This window comes from Danio rerio, chromosome 23 (genome assembly GCF_049306965.1).
Source record: "Danio rerio strain Tuebingen ecotype United States chromosome 23, GRCz12tu, whole genome shotgun sequence".
NCBI lineage: Eukaryota > Metazoa > Chordata > Actinopteri > Cypriniformes > Danionidae > Danio > Danio rerio.
Genome location: NC_133198.1, coordinates 22897126 through 22916100, shown reverse-complemented (window position 1 = coordinate 22916100; position 18975 = coordinate 22897126). Strand labels below are relative to the sequence as shown.

At 35.8% G+C, this 18975-nt stretch overlaps 1 protein-coding gene across 3 annotated transcripts in view; it reads left to right on the top strand.

The window, feature by feature from the left end:
• Nucleotides 1-994: 994 nt before the first annotated feature.
• The window catches only part of b4galt3 (UDP-Gal:betaGlcNAc beta 1,4- galactosyltransferase, polypeptide 3), a 29265-nt gene continuing 11284 nt past the window's right edge, over nt 995-18975 (top strand). For all 3 annotated transcript variants that reach the window (XR_012398461.1, XM_685164.10, XM_009296773.5), the window contains exons 1-5: nt 995-1176; nt 1297-1417; nt 8941-9387; nt 10748-10983; nt 12974-13164. Coding sequence is in view for 2 of the 3 variants with exons in the window: in XM_685164.10 (XP_690256.2) it covers nt 9123-9387; nt 10748-10983; nt 12974-13164 (692 nt within the window). In the remaining variant the exon portion in view is untranslated. The remainder of the gene's footprint in view (nt 1177-1296; nt 1418-8940; nt 9388-10747; nt 10984-12973; nt 13165-18975) is intronic.

Genomic DNA, 18975 nt, shown 5'->3' with positions numbered 1-18975 from the left:
AGCCGGCAAATCTGCAGCAACTGCGTGATGCTGTCATGTCAATACGGACCAAAGTCATTTATTCATTTTCTTTTCGGCTTAGTCCCTTTAAAAATCTGGGGTCATCACAGCAGAATCAACCGCCAACTTATCTAGCTTATGCTTCTTACACAGTGGATGCCCTTCCAGCTGCAACCCACCCCTGGGAAACATCCATATAGACTTATTCACTACGAACAATTTAGCTTACCCAATTCACCTGTACCGCATGTCTTTGGACTGTGGGGGAAACCGGAGCACCCGGAGGAAACCCACATGAACGCAGGGAGAACATGCAAACTCCACACAGAAAAGTCCACTGACCCAGCCAAGGCTCGAACCAGCGACCTTGCTGTGAGGTGACAGCACTACCTACTGCGCCACTGAGTTGCCCTGGACAAAAATCCCAGAGGAATATTTACAGTACCCTGTTAAATCGATGCCACGAGGGATTAAGGCAGTTCTGAGAGCAAAAAGGGGTCCAATCCGGTAAGGTGTATCTAACAAAGTGACCGGTGAGGGTATTTATATATCAAACAACATATCTGTTATGTAGATAGATAGATAGATAGATAGATAGATAGATAGATAGATAGATAGATAGATAGATAGATAGATAGATAGATAGATAGATAGATAGATAGATAGATAGATAGATAGATAGATCTAATTTAACTGAGCAGAATACTATAACACTACTGCGTTGTCTGATAATCTAATGTTAGACTGTATTTGTTTTGACAGGGCAGAAACAGACTCACGGTTTCACAGACGTCATTATTCAAGTTATAAAATCACAAATGCGGATTACATTTCGTGTCTTTTTTCCATCAACTTAATTTGGATTTACTGTCATCACAGATCCTCTGTCGTATGTCGTCTGCCAGTGGTATGTGTGTTTCCTCGCTCCAGTAGGCAGCACTGTGGTTTTTCACAGGTGTTGGGGGCTTTTATTGTAACATGATGATCGCTGAGCGTGGCGTGCGCGTCACCGCATCAAACATGTCTGCCCGTGGCTCTGTGCTGCTGCTTTGAACGTCTGCTGCTCTTTCCTGCGCCATAGAGGAATGATTATCCACTATCGACCTATTAATATTAAATAAAGGCCTGCGTATCGACTGCAGCTAAATCTTTGTATGAAGACTCGATGTTATCCTGGTGAGTCAGACGCTTGACCTGAAGTGCTCAAAAAATCCGTCGATTACTTTGCTTGCTTTTGACGTCGCTTCGTGTATGGTTGTTTAATACATTCTTTCAATGTTTTGATTATGCAACAAGGTGAGCTGTGCAAATGAATCGGGCCAGGGCTCTCCATCTCCTCAAGGTGCACGATGTTTTGTGATGGACTGGAGGAGGAGGATAGTGAGCTCAAACCTGTGTTGATGAGCAGTCCAAACAGGTATGAAATATGTAAAAACAAGTCTTTTCTTACTCACTTGCTGCTCTGCATAACTTATTTTAGAAAGCTTTACTCACAGTTTTTGTATTATGAGAAGAGTGTTAGTCGTATTTTCTCCAAATCAAATGTAAATGAGCACACCTGTGAATTTGAAATAATCTCTTAGTTTTGGTTTTGGTTGCTTTCGCTGTTTGTCTGACTATGCCATGAAAAAGGCTAATTATATAGGAATCAGAAAATGTTAATGTACTCTTGCATTAAAATGTTTCAAACTAGCAGGTTTGCTTGATAACATCGTTTTAATGTGTAATTATTTCATAGGTTTTGTTTTGCTAGTGCCTTCGCTTTTCATCTTGTTTTATTTAATGAATTTTTACGTGTGTGTGTGTGTGTGTGTGTGTGTGTGTGAATGTATATGTATGTATGTATATATGTATATATATATATATATATATATATATATATATATATATATATATATATAGATAGATAGATAGATACATGTATGTGTCTATATATATATATATATATATATATATATATATATATATATATATATATAAATGTGTGTGTGTGTGTTCATTTTATAGTTTATTAAAAAATAGTCATATGCTTTAAAGTTTTGGTTCACCCAAAAATGAAAATTCTGTTTTTAATTAAAATTTTGTTCCAATACCCCTGAGATCTTTGTTTATCTTCAAAACACAAACTAATATATTTTAGATGAGATCCAAGAGCTCTCTGCCTGTCAATAGACAGCTGTCCCTAGACATTCGAAGTCCAAAAAAGATATACGTATTTTCTAAGCATCGCATATGTACGTTGGCCGAAAGATCTTAACACGCTGCAATTTAAGAAAGCACATGCAAATACAAAAAAAAAAAAAACCAAGCAAATAAAGAAACGATCTACATCAAATTGACAGCACACATATTGCAAATTCTCACAACACAAACAACTTATGAAGCGTGCTGCAAATTGGTCACAACACAAACAACTGAAGAAATGCGCAGCAATTAGTCATGAAACTTGCAAATATCAACGTAACACGACAGAAATGTTTCAAGGGACCCAATACCATGATGGACCATGCTGAGATATGGATGTGTTATTAGGCAGCGACTGTTGCTCCACAAAGGTATTAGTGGTCTTTGAAAAGTGATTTGGTTTTTGTTTATTTTAATATCCTGATTACATGACATAATATGGTTCGTCATGTTACCCTAAAACATTTCTGTTGTGTTACGTGGATATTTGCAAGTGTCGTGACCAATTGCTGTGCGTTTCTTCAGTTGTTTGTGTTGTGACCAATTGCTGTGCGTTTCTTCAAGTGTTTTTGTTGTGAGAATTTGCAAAGTGTGTGCTGTCAAATTGTTGAAGATTGTTTTTTTATTTGCTGGTGTTTTTGTAATTGTGCTTTTTTAATTTGCAGCGCTTTAAGCCCTCTTGGCCACCGTACATATGACTTCAGAGGTTTAACTGTAGTTATACGAAGCTCTAACTAAGTACATTTTAGTTCTGATTTGTTCACCAAAAACTATTTAATTTTGCTAGTGTTTTCTCTTTCTCATCAGGCCATCAAAGTGTGCATTTACTTTGGGCAGTACTAAGTATTCTTATTAGAGTTAGCAGTGAAAAATGTAACCGCCATATTCAAGTAGTAAAGGTGCAATTTGTAATGTTAAAGTAAAAGGTGAACAAAGTTTTTTTTTTTTTTTTAAGTTTTTTTTTTTTTTTTAAGTTTTTGTGTTGGTGGAGCTTTGTATAATTATCATTTTTTTAATGACATTAATTAAATTCATAACAACAACACAAGCATTTACAAGCTATGAATTGACACCATCTGTTATTGCTGTATTTTGTGGTATTAGATCTCACTTTAAAATGTTAAATTCTGATTATGGATGTGATAATATATATATATATATATATATATATATATATATATATATATATATATATATATATATATATATATATATATATATATATATATATACACATATATATATATATATATATATATATACACATATACATATACATACATACATACATACATACATACATACATACATACATACACGTATTTGATGGTGTAAGTAATGATACTTATGTTGTGTTGACACACATTGCCCTGGCACAAGGTTGGTGTTTTTTTTTAATTAAGGATTTATTAAAGGTGCAATAGGTGATTGTCTTCAGAAACATTTTTTGTTGTGCTGGTTGAAAGTCTCCTCACATTCTGATAGTAATGATATATTTAAATGATTTAAATGTATTTTTATAATCTGGGTAGGGCACAGGATTAAAAAAAAATCATTTAATTAATAATTTCAGGTTGAAAATTACAAAAGGTAGCCCAAACTGTAAACAAACACCATCAACCTGAACTTCTTTCAATATCCCTTTTGCATGCTGTTTTGTATGCTTTTGTCATGCTTCTCCAAACCGTGATCTGACAGGTCTGACAGGTATGAATGCTTTAAAACTGTAAGTCACACAAAGTGTTCTTTTACGAATGGGCTCAGTGCTTCCCACAGGTTTGAACTACCCACATCACATAAATAGTTAACTATATGGTACAAACTAAACATACATTTTTTAAATTTTTGTTATTTATGTTATTGTTACTGTTTTTTTTTTTATGACAATGTTACTGTTTCTTTTCAATGGGTTAAAGTAATTTTACCAAATCATTTTTTTGTTTTATAAAATATACCACAAATAAAAAATAAAGTGATATAAAAAGCAATATAAATGGGCAATATCTCAAAAAAAAAATGATAATTACAAGATTAAAAGGTGTAGATTATTTAAATAAGGCAAATGTGTTGATTATTCATCACTTATTTCGTCCTCTCTGAGTACATACATTTTTTTCTAAGATTAAAGAATAAATTATTTAATGTTTCTCACGCTCTCATGCAAAAACTCATGCGATTAACGACCGCTTTAGAAAGCAAAGCAAAAGCTGAATCCCAGACATTTTAGGAGACCCAATTTTTTAAGGCCCCAAAAGGCTCCGTGGGTCTGCAGAGCATGTGAGATTGTCTGTGGGAGTGCTGACAGGTCTCGCACACTCTGAACAAAAAGGGTAAACAAAAAGATTTTCCACTACTTAATCGATTGCGGATGTTTGGTTATATTGGGCAGATATAAAAAGGTGTGAAAGGATGATAAATAATAACATTTTAAAAAAGTCACAAAAAATACTTTGGGGGCTTTTAATATACTATGTGTGGGAAGCACTGGGGCTATACAGTACGTACTGAAGTGTTGATCAGCCACTGAAAAAGTTTTAGTGAAAGGTTTATGTGACCATTTTCAATTTCATAAGGTATCTTTTACATCATTGATAATAGGGCTGCACGATTAATCGAAAAAAGTTCACGATCTCAATTCGACCCTATACACACGATCCTAATTCAGCTTTTTCTGCGATTCAGCCAATTATGTTTTCAAGGTCAGGAGAAAAGAAAAGGCTGCCGCAGTCTTCACAGCAACATTGACACCTTCAATGTTAAAAAATGTCACATGCTGTATTTACAAGGTATAATTCACCCAAAACGTCATTTCTATCTTCATGTAATGATGTATTCATGTTCGCGAAATTGCATTTGAGCTGACGCACTGTTTGCTTACTACCGAGAACGCGTGCGTGCATGCAAATGACCAAATGACACTTCCTTGACAACCTGCATATGATGAGAATAACAGGTAATGAAGTTGTAAATAACGTTCAGTTTGTTGCACAGAGCGATCGTTTGAGGGCCGTGTGGGAGGTTTGATTTGCATGTATGTGTTTTTTTTTCTCACAGTGACAGCAGCCATGAGCCGCACTAGGAAGTGAAAGTGAAACGTGTGCACATCATTTAAAAGATCAAACGCATTTTAGCGTTATGATTACAAGCATTTGATATGTTTTTTCTTTCATAGCGAAGTGTTGTGCATGAAATAAATGTGTCCTGTGTCAGTATAACAACCCCAGCCTATATAAAATGGAAATATAAGGGTCTAATAATGTTGTCAATAACAGATGACAAACTCATGTCTCAAACATTCATTCATTCATTTTCTTGTCGGCTTAGTCCCTTTATTAGTCCGGGGTCGCCACAGCGGAAGGAACCGCCAACTTATCCAGCAAGTTTTTACGCAGCGGATGTCCTTCCAGCCGCAACCCATCTCTGGGAAACATCCACACACACATTCACACACACACTCGTACACTATGGACAATTTAGCCTACCCAATTCACCTGTACCGCATGTCTTTGGACTGTGGGGGAAACCAGAGCACCCGGAGGAAACCCACGCAAAGGCAGTGAGAACATGCAAACTCCACACAGAAACGCCAACTGAGCCGAGGTTCGAACCAGCGACCTTCTTGCTGTTAGGCAACAGCACTACCTACTGCGCCACTGCCTCGCCTGTCTCAAACATAAAAATTCAATTTTATAATTATAAATAGTTGTATTCTGATGTTATCATTTTACTGTGCATTAACAAAGGGCATATTGAAACTCTGTTCAAGTCCACCATAATACAGAATTTTGCATTTTAAGCAACAGTATACCTACACAAGCCTAATATTATTATTGTTGTTTTACCATATGTTTGAGAATTAACAATAATAATAGCCTACCAATATTAACCTTTATTTTACATCTACAGAATCATGAGAAAATCGTGATCTTGATTTTAAACAAAAAAATAATGATTCACATTTTAGCCAGAATCGTGCAGCCCTAATCAATAATGTAAATAAATCCGAAAATAGTCAGTGAAATAGTCCTAAGCATTCATTTAGTCAGGCGTAAAACAAGGTGAAAAGCCATTTAAACACAAGCGCTGTAAGGGGCAGCAAGTGAAAGTGCCAGTTTTTGTCATGGTAACATAAGTGTAATGTAAAAAGCGATATGGATTGCAGGATATTTTTTTAGCACTCCTTTTTTTTGTTTTTCCTCTGTTATCCCTGCTGTCCTGTCTACAACTACGCTATACAGCAATGTATAGATTGCAGAGAATTTCCAAAAGATCTAGAATTGCAGAATTATCAAGTACTATAAAGTTTTCACTGGTGAATGACATGATCTAGTGATCACATGATGACATGATCACAGTTCTGTTCCAGCCCTGCTTCAACTCGCATATCTCTAGGGCTACGTCCGAAACCGCCTACTACTCAGTAGGTACTGCATTTGAATTTAAACGTACTACTCGGCCGTTAGAAAAGTACGTTCTATATAGTATGAACGTGAAAAGTATGAATGGAATTCGGACGTACTACATCTGCCATTTTGTCATGGTCAGGTGACCTACCTGCGTCAATTGCGTTGCTTTACTCCCATTCATGAATTCGCTCGCGGGGCATCATGGGATAGCGCAGCATGCATGAGATGCGCACTCTAGAATCTCGCCGGAAGTAGTAAGTCATCCGGGTACTTCTCGCATACTGATTTTCGAATTCTATGAATTCGCACATACTACTAGGCTCGCATACTGATTTTAGCGTACTATATAGTATGGAAGTATGCGGTTTCGGACGCAGCTTAGGTAACAAACAAGCTTAAAGCCCTCAAGTTTGATCAGGTGTGTTTAATTGGGGTTGGAACTAAACTGTGCAGAGCTGTGGCCCTCCAGGAACTGAGTTTGACACCTGTGATTTAGGCTGTTTCTCAATTCCAAGAATGCAGAGAATGGACTTGCTTTCTTGTGAAAACTGTTCTTGCCAGGTTACTTTGGAAGAACAAACTTGTGAGTCCGCAGAAACAGAACGCTTGCTCTGACAAATGGGATGCTGCTCTCTTCCTGATGGTCACATGACCTTCATGTATTTTTAACTGAAAATTATTTAAACATTACAGCATTCATACAATGATTTCTTGTTTTTTATTTTTCCATATATATATATATATATATAAATATATATATATATATATATATATATATATATATATATATATATATATATATATATATATATATATCTTGCACAAAAACTTCACAAATATACTTTGCACAATACAAATAAAACAGATTTTATTATGAATTTCAGCAAATAAACATCCTTAATGTGTTTATTCCTCTAACATTTTCATGTTAATATTTGCTTTCACCGTCTCATTTTGGGAAACTCCTGAGATAAATAAGTTATATCTCTGTACTAATAAATCTGTGTAAAATGCTGTGCTTCCCACCTCCTTTATTTAGCCTCTATGACTTCTGGGACTCCTAAAGTGAGTTTGGTGCTGAAGTCTGCATCGAAGCATCCTTAATATCAAGAACGCATCCTGGAACTTTCATGCTTCTCTGCTCTTGCAGTCTTGAGTTTTGGAACTGAACTTTGGCGGTTGGTGATGACATTACACAAGAACTTGAGGATACAAGAACACTGAAGAACGCATATTGAGAAACAGCCCTAGTGTTATAAAGATGTCTATGGACATCTATTCAGTGTGTGCGCGTTTATGACTTCAGGAGGCATGGCTTTGGACAGCAGGCAGAGACATGTGTTCTCAATGCTATTATGCTGTAAGCATTTTCACAGATTGCCCACTGCACCTTTAAATCATCCATTCAAATGATTGGGCCACTTAATCAAATGTGTTAAGTAAAAATAGATTTATTCAAGAAACGAGCTGTCTGAAACATTGAAAAAGAGGAAATATTGTGTCTGGTATGAAACATTCATTAATTGCTTCTGGATTGTTGAAATATTGCATACAATCAGTATCATATTTGTGGTTTTGACTCAAATTTTTTTTTACAGTACACATTTGCTTATGTCAGCTCACACATAATTAAAACAACTACAATTATAATTTTTATTTTCATTTTGCGAGGTGACATTGCTACTTTCCTGAAAATATCAACATTTCTTCAAATGTTTGCAAAAATTTTAAAATACCTTTAGATTATAGATCTCAAACTGGATTCCTGGAGGTCTGCAGCTCTGCACAGTTGTCCTCCGACCCTAATTAAACACAGCTGATCCAAATAATCAAGGTGTTCAAGACTACTAAAGACTATTAAGCAGGTGTGTGTGAGTTGGATGTGGTTGGAGCTAAAATCTGCAGAGCTGTGGCCCTCCAGGACCCCTGCTTTAGATTGTCAACCTTGAGAACAAACTTACAACCCATCACTGAATGATGGACTTTTTATTTACATTGTATTATATAAAATCCGTACATTTAGGAAGATGATCATTTATCATGTGTTTTTTCATGCAAATATTCAAGCATAACTGTTGTCTAAACTCGTAAAGTTACGTGTATGTATTTATAGAAATGACAAAGTGTGCAAATTATTTTTCAAAGGTGCTTTGTAACAGGAATGACCCCCTCACACACACACATACACAGACACACACACACACAAAAAGTGTGTGTGCTCTTTTGCTGATTTCATCTGAGCTCTGGCATTGATCCCGGGCTTGCTGGCGCTTTAAAGTTCTCCTTTGTAGTTGGATGTGATGGATCTGTCACTATTGATTTTTGTGTTTCCTCTGTTTTTTTTCTCCAGCGACTCCCACTCATGCCATAGATGTCTTTCCATTCTCTTAGCTCACTGAGCTAACTTTATTTCTCCTCGTCACCCCCGTTATCCTTCCACTCTCTCATGCCTGTGGCTCTGTCCTCACTCTATCTCTCTTCTCTCGCCTCTCCCTTGTCCTCCCCCTTTGACTGTCCCGTCTTGCGGATGTCATGATGGTTTGCTGCGGTCGAGCCCTGGACTCCCCCTGCACTCTGGCTCTGTTGGTGGGCTTCCAGTTTGCGTTCGTCCTCTACTTCTCATTGGGAGGATTCCGTGGCCTGGTGTCTGTTTTGCTTCACTCCACCGAGCCTGAGATTGACTACTCTCGGCCACATGACGTTTACACCAACCTCACCTCTCTGCTGCTTCACCATCCCGGCCCCAGCGGAGCAGAACAGCAGCTCAGGGACTGTTCACTGCCCTCGCCACTACTGGGTACATGCGGTCTACATCCACACTGTGCGCAATTACATACACTTCAGTACATTGATAACTCACAGTGATCAGCTTATTAAATAATTAACTAGTAAACCACATTGACAAGACCTTATTATTACAATTATCGTATTTCTGACCCCTCAAACACTTTATTTGACCTTGAAGGGCATTAAAAAGTTTGGTAGTTCAGCCGAGGGCTAAGCGATTTGGCCTAAAATCAAAATCTCGATAAATGTAACATTTTAACTTGATTGCGAATAATAAACAATTATTTTATTTATTTATTTAATTTTTTTGCCCTCATAGTTCACTAACAAGTTTTAGTGAAGAAATAGTGAATTTGAAAAGAAAAATATTAAATTAAAATTAAAATATTGTTAAAAATCTTATAATGTTTTGTTTGTCACATATAGTTAACTATTTATGTGATGTGGGTAAAAAGTGTATTTCAATCTGACTGACACCGCAACAGCTGTGGGAAGCACTGACTATCTATGATTATTTATTAAACAACCAAAATAAAACACACATTGCCTAAAACCAACAACCACTTTTTTTCTTATAAAAAAGTGAAAATGAATAGCTTTTTTGCTTTTTTATAATAATAATAATAATAATGTTTTTCATATTAAAAGTAGAAAATAAACAGTATCTTGTCTAAATAAAATAACTCTTGTATATCCTGTAAAAATAGGTTAAATATTGCATTTCTTGCATCTTTTGTAAACAAATATTTAAATGTAAATAATTTTAATGTAATGGAAAATGTCCCCTCTTAAGGCATCACTGGTGCATCTTCCAATCATTGTCAATGTAGTGCAAAGTAAAGGCTCAAGAATGCATCCAACGTGCTACTTGACCAGAGACCAGATGTGGCTGCAAAGTGGCAGCAGAAGTATAAATCATCCTTAACAGAGTGAGGTCACATGACTCCACACGCGGTACAGAAAGTAATAGAAAAAAAGTTAGATCCATTATAGGTTCTGAATGTTGACTTTTCAGTTAATCGTTCAGCCCTTTAAATAGTGGATATAGTGAATATAGGATCTAGTGGAAAATAGTTCTGTAGCTTAAATGATAATAAAATAAGTTTATATAAATTTGTCTGTCGATATAATGGTTCATCATAATAAAAAGTTTCTTGTAGAATTGTCTCTAAGTAATTTCTGTAAAAAAAATAGTTCACCTTTGAGAAGTATGTACCTGTTGAAGTAGTCCATCTGAGGTTTAAATAAGCTTACAATAAGCTTGTAATTGATTGCGTTAAGTATTTTAAATTGGCTCACTGACATGTGCTGATGTATTACATAAATACTAAATAAATAATGCCATGTTTATGTATGTTCTCCTTCTCCAGTGGGTCCTGTTTCTGTCCACCTCTCATCACCCCCGTCCCTGGAGGAGATCAAAGAGAAGAACCCGCTGGTGACCTTAGGGGGACATTACCGCCCGCCTGACTGTGAGCCGCGGCACCACACTGCCATTGTGGTGCCTTACCGAAACCGGCAGAGCCACCTCCGCACCCTCCTCTACCATCTGCACCCCTTCCTGCAGCGACAGCAGCTCCACTACGCCATTTACATCGTCCACCAGGTCTCCTCCTATGCTTATTATGCTGTATAGAAATATAAGTAAACTCTCATGGTCAGAAGTTTTGGGATCAGTAAGCTTTTTTTTTAAACAAAGGAGTAACACTTCATTTTGATGGTCTATTTGAGTATTAGTAGACTGTCTGCTTAATATCTGTTGATAATGCTCTTCAACAGTCATTTAACTGACTATAGGAACTTTGCAAGTACACATCAACTTACACTAACCCTAACCCCAACCTAACAGTCTACTTCTAATCTAATAAGAATTAGTTGACATGCAGTTTAGGGTTGGGCTGATGGCCTACAGACACCTCGATGGTGAGCCGGCATCGCGATCCTCCGCCCCGCCCCTGTTGCAAATCCGCTCTGGAAATTGTGGAAATTGAGAAACAGCATCATGTAAAATTGTATTTACTTTTATTTATAAGAAACACAGTAAATTGTTCAAGAATGAAAGTAAAAACTTTATTGTAGAGCAAAACAAAACTGAAATAAATACAGGTATTTTAAACCTTTTTTTTAAATCCAACAACTCTAAAAAGAAAATTTTAATTACCGGCAAATTACCAGTAATGTTACAACTTCTCTTTCCAGAAAATAGCTGGAATAATTTTACCCGTATTTTTAAAAAGGGCCTGTTCTTACATGATCCCTTACTGGAAAATTGCCGGTAATTTTCCTGGAAAGGTCTATATGTGTGAAGAGCTCTTGGTTCTAGTCAAATATATATATCAAATTCTTAATTAGTTAAAAATAATGTTTTCATTATCAGAAGAAATAAGTCAAAATGAAGAGCTTTTCCCTAAAACAAGCTAATTTATCTGCTGTTGGAATATATATCTCTATTCCATGCGTGTTCAATAAGAAAAGGTCTGGAGAGGGTTTTCTTCAATGCCAAAAATATTAGTAATTTATTAGATACAAATGAATAATTCGATGACAGAGCTCTGGGTTACATTACCCCAATGCAATACAAGAATTACATTCAAGAGGTTCGCAACTAACATACATTTCCTGACTTCAGCATATATACACAACCGATCTTAACAGGTGGAGTTTTGGTGTAACGTCACTAGTCAGTCATTGTTCAGTCCTCCATTGGCCGCACCTTCGACATACTTCCTCTTTTTCTACGAATTCTCTGCACAACAACAAAGTATACATCTTTCTGTGTTCTGTGTTCAGTTTTAACACCTCTATTCAGACAGGAAGTTTCTGCAGAGCTGAATTTAACTTTGGACCTGCATCTATCTACTTCTGCAAAAATGCTAATTAGTATGCACAGCACTCACCCACAACATTAGAAGTTCAGTTAATATATAACCCTTACATGACCAATACAAATAATTGTTTGATTAAAAGAAAAAGAGACAAAAATAATAAAAAACTGATTGCTATTTTACAACACTGCCAATGGGGTAAGTAAAATAATTGTGTTTTTGCTTTGAAGTATAGATATTTGGACTAGAACCAAGATGAAAATTCTAAGTGCTCAGCCTTAACAACACATGCTTCCACTCTATTTTGGTTAAACTTAGACTCTACAGATCACATGTTCTGTAGCTCCTGAACAACTACAATTCACTCAACATTGGAGATTTTGCGATGTGCGCATCTGCAATAGTCACATCTCGATATCGGTGCTGAAACGATATATAATGCAGGCCTAATTAGAGTCGAATAGAGCAGCAGATCAGCATATTAGAGTTTCTGAAGAATCATGTGGCAGTGAAGATTAGGGTAAAGATGCTGAAAATTCTCATTCTAAAGTTATCTGAAATTGTAATAATATTTCACAATGTTGAAATTTTTGCTGTGTTTTTGATCAAATAAATGCACCTTTGTTGATCATGCTTCTTCCTAAAAATAAAATCTTACAGATGACCCAATCTTACTGTTGACCTATAATGTTGCTCATAGATTATTATTAGGCCATGTTAGTGTATTTAATTTTGCTGAGGCGTGTATTTGTTTTCTCCATGTGTTCTCAGTCAGGGAACTCCACCTTTAACCGAGCGAAGCTGCTGAATGTTGGAGTGCGTGAGGTGCTGAAAGAGGAGGACTGGAGCTGTATTTTCCTGCATGATGTTGACCTGCTGCCTGAGAATGACCACAATACCTACACCTGCCATCCCCAGAACCCCACACACCTCTCTGTGGCCATGGACAAGTTCAGATACAGGTACCCTGACCACTGGGATTGGCATTCTTTTGTGTATTTTGACTGTGATTGTTTTCTGATTTTTATTTAGTTGGCAATTTTATGTAAAGAGTTATGTAAAGTGGAGCAGTGTGGGCAGTAGGTTTATGATAATACTTGAAAGCTAAAACTAAATTAGCAAAAATGTGTATTAAAAGTTGAAAACTGGTAGAATGTAAAGTCTGTAAAGAAACTATAAAATATTGCTATATGATTTTAGTTTTTTTTTCATGACCATAAGTAATATTGCACAAGTAAACAAAGCCAGAGTGGAAGATTAGTCTCAGAGTAACACTGCAGTATTTGCCTACTATCAGTGATTCAGTGATCCATACATAAAGACTCTTGTTTGTTTCTAAATGATTTGGATGTTTTGAACAGATTGTTCGAATATTTCAGTGAAAAATTCAATATATGTATTTATGACAAACCTAGACCACCAAAGGCATCAAAAGAAGAAAAATATCTAATTGTTACTTAAAAAAAACACCCCACCACAAAATATAAAATAATTTAAATACTTGGCCTGTGTCAAAGTTGGGTAATTACATGGGCTCTATAAAATTTATATATTTATTTATATTTGTCTGTTTGTTTGTTTTTATTGTTATTTTGTGCTTAACATGTTTGCATTGTGAACACCAGAGTTGAATAAAAAAAACACAAATACAAAAATACACCCCATTTAAATTAGCATTAATATTTTGAGATAAGGTATTGAATTGGATTTTAATATCTAAAAATATTATAATGATATTGATTTATTTATTCAAATGAAAACTATTATATTTAAGCACCATTATTTAGAGGTTATTGCACACTGAATCCGAAATTTTCGTCTGTAAATTTTGCATGTAAAACATTTTTTTGACCTTATGTTGTGTCAGTCGTATTGTCACACTGCCTCCAAAACTTTCGTCCATCATAAAATCTAAATGGAGTTTTTGTTTTGTTTTTCCGCTTTGCGAAAAAGCGCTTTGAGAGGTGTTCTGACAGTTCAGAGCCACCATACAAGCAAAAGGCTAAATACAAAATGGCGTCATTTGAGCTGCAGATAACTTTCACAAACACAGTGCATAAAATAAAGACAGAATACAGTTAGACTTAGTGACAATATTTTTGCATATAAATACAATAAAAAACCCTGCATACAAACATTTCGATCTTCAGTGTGCAAGGAAAGACCTTATGACTTCAGAATGACTCTATCCAATTTGCTGATTACTGATAATGAATTTTTTTGGGGGTAAATTCTTGTACCATTATTAATATATTATTTGTCACTTTTGATCATAACTTTAAGCATTATTGAAATTTATGTGTGTAAATAAAATGTTGTTATTATTATATATATATATATATATATATATATATATATATATATATATATATATATATAATTATTATTATTATTATTATTATTATTATTTTGTTATGTTCAGAATTTTTTTTTACTCAGTTCTGTTAACTTTAAAAATAGAGGAACAAAGAAAAAAAAAACACAAATGTCACTTGACCGATACTTTTTCTTTTTAAGAATATAACTTGTGTAAAAGTTCCTTCTCTTCACGCATGGTAAAACAGACTGTGTAGTTCATGTATTATTAGTGCTGACACAGGTGAATACGGTAACTCATGGATCTGCTCCTCCAAATTGACATCCTCCTCAGTACATCTCAGGTCACCGTGTGTGTTTCTGTACTCGGCAGCCACACTGTCCACCTAGATATAAACATTCACAGAGAACGAGGAGATTGCAGAGAAAACAACCCATATATTCAGTCCACCAAGGCTGAGGACAACATCAGGACCTCTGTGCGATGAATCCACTGAAGGCTGTAAAGCATCCAGACATGACTCAGAGACTTAGTCCTTGGCTAGAAATGCAGAGACGGTGAAAGATACATTGCAGCAGCTCATCTAGCTATCAGTCAGAGTTTAATGAACAGTGCGAAAAAACTTAGGAGAGGTGTTGGAACTACACGGGACCTCTGGAGGACAGGTGGAGCGAATGATCACAGTAAAAGATTTTTTTAAAGGAATTAATACTTATGTTGAATGTTTAATTGATCTTAGAAAAGATAACTATTTTAAATAAATGCTGTTATTGTTCTATTGATCAAAGAATTATACAAAAGTGTCCTGTTTTTTACAAAAATAATCAACACCAAATCAGCTTTTGATTAGAGTAAAATATTCACCTAATTGATGTATTTAGGGATGTAAACTTTGGAAACATTTTGGGATTTTTCTGACCGATACCAAAAACCAATAACTTTTTAGATTTGGAGACCAATAGCTGATGAATTAGCTGATACATAGGGCTCTATTTTAACAATGTTTTGAGCATACTGTGCATTAAACCATCTCACATTCACTTTAAGAATCAGTTGCGTTGCACTATGGCACATTTGCTGTTTACGTGGTGGACTTTGTAAGTGGAAAAACTGAACGCTTCACTAGTGAGAAAACAGTTAAACAGACTATCTGCAGCACGAGGATAAAGAACGAGTCTCCTCCAATCAGCCTCTTTTACTTTTTACTTTACTCCTTTACTTTCATGGAGTAAGGAAACTGTGAAAACTCACTTCACTGAAGACATCCATAAGCCTACATATTAAATTTCGTTTTTTAAGCGCAAAGATTTGTCTCAACTTTCAAAATTCAGTTCCAATTTCTAACAAACAAATAAATGAACATAAATGAACTGGGTTATAACAAAACACACATGTTCTGCACTGGACTTCAGCTTTTAGTTGGTCAATGGCGAAGTCTATTTCAGTTTTTCAAAATAGCAACACACCTCTATTTTAGACCAGCACACACATGAGTCCACAAAGTGGCACAAATGGATTTGCTATTTAAACAACATGGTGCAAAACCTGAAAATTAGGGTTGTGTTCGTCTGAAAATAGAAACAAATTGTGCCAAACACTTCTTGTGCCTTATTGCGCCTGGTGTATGTTAGGGCCCATAGACTTTTTCTCAAATTTTTCTACATAATTGCAAACACAATTAACAACTGATTTATTTTAAGAAGTTTGACCTCTTTATCTCTTAATTTTATTCATCAACTAGTTTTTCTACAGCCAACTTTCTTTAACATAAGTAAAATTTACTGGCTGATTAAAAAAATGCATAAAGCAACCAAGTCACTGAAAAATAACCAAAATCAAAATACTACTATAATAATAAAAAGCTGTCAGCCATATGTAGTCGTTCAACCAGCAGAAAAATACATTATTTATCAGCTTAAAGATATTGACATAATATTGTTAGCGAACTGATAACAATCACTTAAAAATAGCATTTAGCAGCCGATACTGATATGTCCACCGATATATTGTGCACATACCTGAAAAGAATCCTGTTTTTCCCAGGAGTCTCTTGTATTTCAGACCCATATCCTGCCACCGTTTTGTTAATTCTTCCAGAAAACTCTCATAATTTCACCCCATCCCCGGTCCTCAGCTTGTTTGGTATAGTCTGTAACATGTCCGAGTCGCCAACTTTGGTATAGCATTTGATCACAGAGGCTGCCCAAAACCCAGTCTATAGTACAGTTACTCACCTAGTTCTCAGCTGTGTTATTCGGACAAACGGACACCAGAATGTTAGCAGGAGACTAATGTTGGCAGGTATGATTGAGCTTCCCTAGCTGTTTTTAATTATTTATTTATTTATTATTTTAAAAAACCTAAATTAAATTTTAGTGAAAGTGGTGAAGTGGCCAATTATGGTGAGCCATACTTGGTGTTTGTGCTTTGCAATTGACCCAAGTGCACACACAGCAGTGAACACACACCTGGAGCAGTGGGCAGCCATTATTGCAGTGCCCGGGGAGCAGTTAGGCGATAATCACTTTCCAAAGTCAAGCCTCCTTCACAAAGCACATGAACATACACAAGCGGATGCAAACCTGACACCAGAAGTGACAAGCGAGGTTTCTCTATATCTCGCAAGTAAGAAAACATTTAATATTACAGCAGTAACGCTACCATAATTATAGGGGGGTTTAATACAAAAAAGAAGCATTTTAACCTGAGACATGTGCATTTTTCTGTTGATTTCGAGGAGTGTGGTATGTTTTTTAAAGCGGCAGCAGCATGATGAGGCACTTTAATTGTGCCGGCATTTGGAGAATATTCAACTCTGAGGTAAAGGGACAGTTCACTGAAAATTAAAATGCACTCACCCTTAAGTGGTTCCAAACCGTTAGGAGTTTTTTCATTTTCTTAAGCACTAAATAATACATTCTGAAGAACCTGAAATTATTGACTTCCATAGTAGTTATTTTTCCTAGTATAGAAGTTTAGGCTTCCAGGTTTTCAGCTTTCTTCAGAATATATTGTTTAGTGTTTAAGACAGTTATAAAACTCATAAAGATTCTCACAAAGTCTTTTTTGTCGAACCGAAGAAAAAAAAAAAAGGTTTTGAACAAGTAAAATGTGAGAAAATTATGATCGAATTTTCACTTTTGGGTGAACTGTCTCTTTACACTAAAGACTATTTAGGGACTTCGGTTAAATGCAGTGCTGCTGAAGAGATCTCAAGAATTTAGTAGAGCCGTTTTGGAAGAGAACAGACATTTTCAGCTGCTTTGGTGATCTGTCTGCTGAGCGCTTCCACTTTTTCAAAATCCCAGTAAAGTCGTTAGATTAACTCAGAATTAAACATTCTCCAACCAGCACATAAGAAATGCCTCATCACGTTGCTAAAACATGGGACACTCATTAAGAACTCATTGCTCTCATTTATTGGATAAGAGCTCTTGTATTCATGGTACTACTGCAATACTATGCACTAAACTAACGTTTTCTCACTTCTGGTCTCAGGTCAGTGTTCTAAAGGAGGTGTGGTTTTGGACAGTGACTGAATTTGCCAACCCATAGCTTCAATTTGCTAAATATGGCAGGTTTAATGGTTATTCAATGAATAGAAAAAATTGCACACCATACACTACCTGACAAAAGTCTTGTTGCCTATTCAAGTGTTAGCAACAACAAATAATAATAACTTGACTTCTAGTTGGTCATTTAGTATCAGACGTGGCTTATATAAAAGCCAAAGGCCTCTAGATTATATTTATTTTACCAAAATAAAATATGATCATGCCTTGCTTATTAATGATTTAATTAGGACAGTAAGGTCTGACTTTACTTAGACAAGAGTCTTGTAACTTAACAGAGCTAATGTACAGTATAGAATATAAAGTCATGGTGCAGTATAAAGAGAATTAATATTGTGTATGACTCCCATGAGCTTGGAGGACTGCATTTATACATCTCTGTAATGACTCATTAATAAAGTCATCTGGAATGGCAAAGTAAGCATTCTTGCAGGACTCTCACCCTATGTTCACACTGAAAGCGGCGAGAGCGTCCAAGGTCGCAACAACGCTGTCTGCCTTCAGCTCAGTGGCAAGAGCGTCAAAACTCACTAGATTGACCTCGTATTTAAAGGAGCCGTTGCAGCATATCAGTTACATTTCTGCATAAAATATGTTTCTAGCGTGAAAATGTTGTGCACTTCTTATCAAATTCATATAACAATGGAAGATCAAGTTGTGTGTGGTGTGGCTTTGCTCAATTTATCCAATATGTGTCCATATGTCTGAAATATCCTGAAGCAGCTATACAGTTTTGTATTGTCACGTTGCGTGAGATTCCCGCTTTTTTAAGATAAATCTATATAACATTATTGCATATCAGTAACTCGCCAGTAACTTATTTAATGCATGTTCCTGCAAGAAAACTTTGTAAATAATTAAAAATCCGGCGACCGCAATTATCA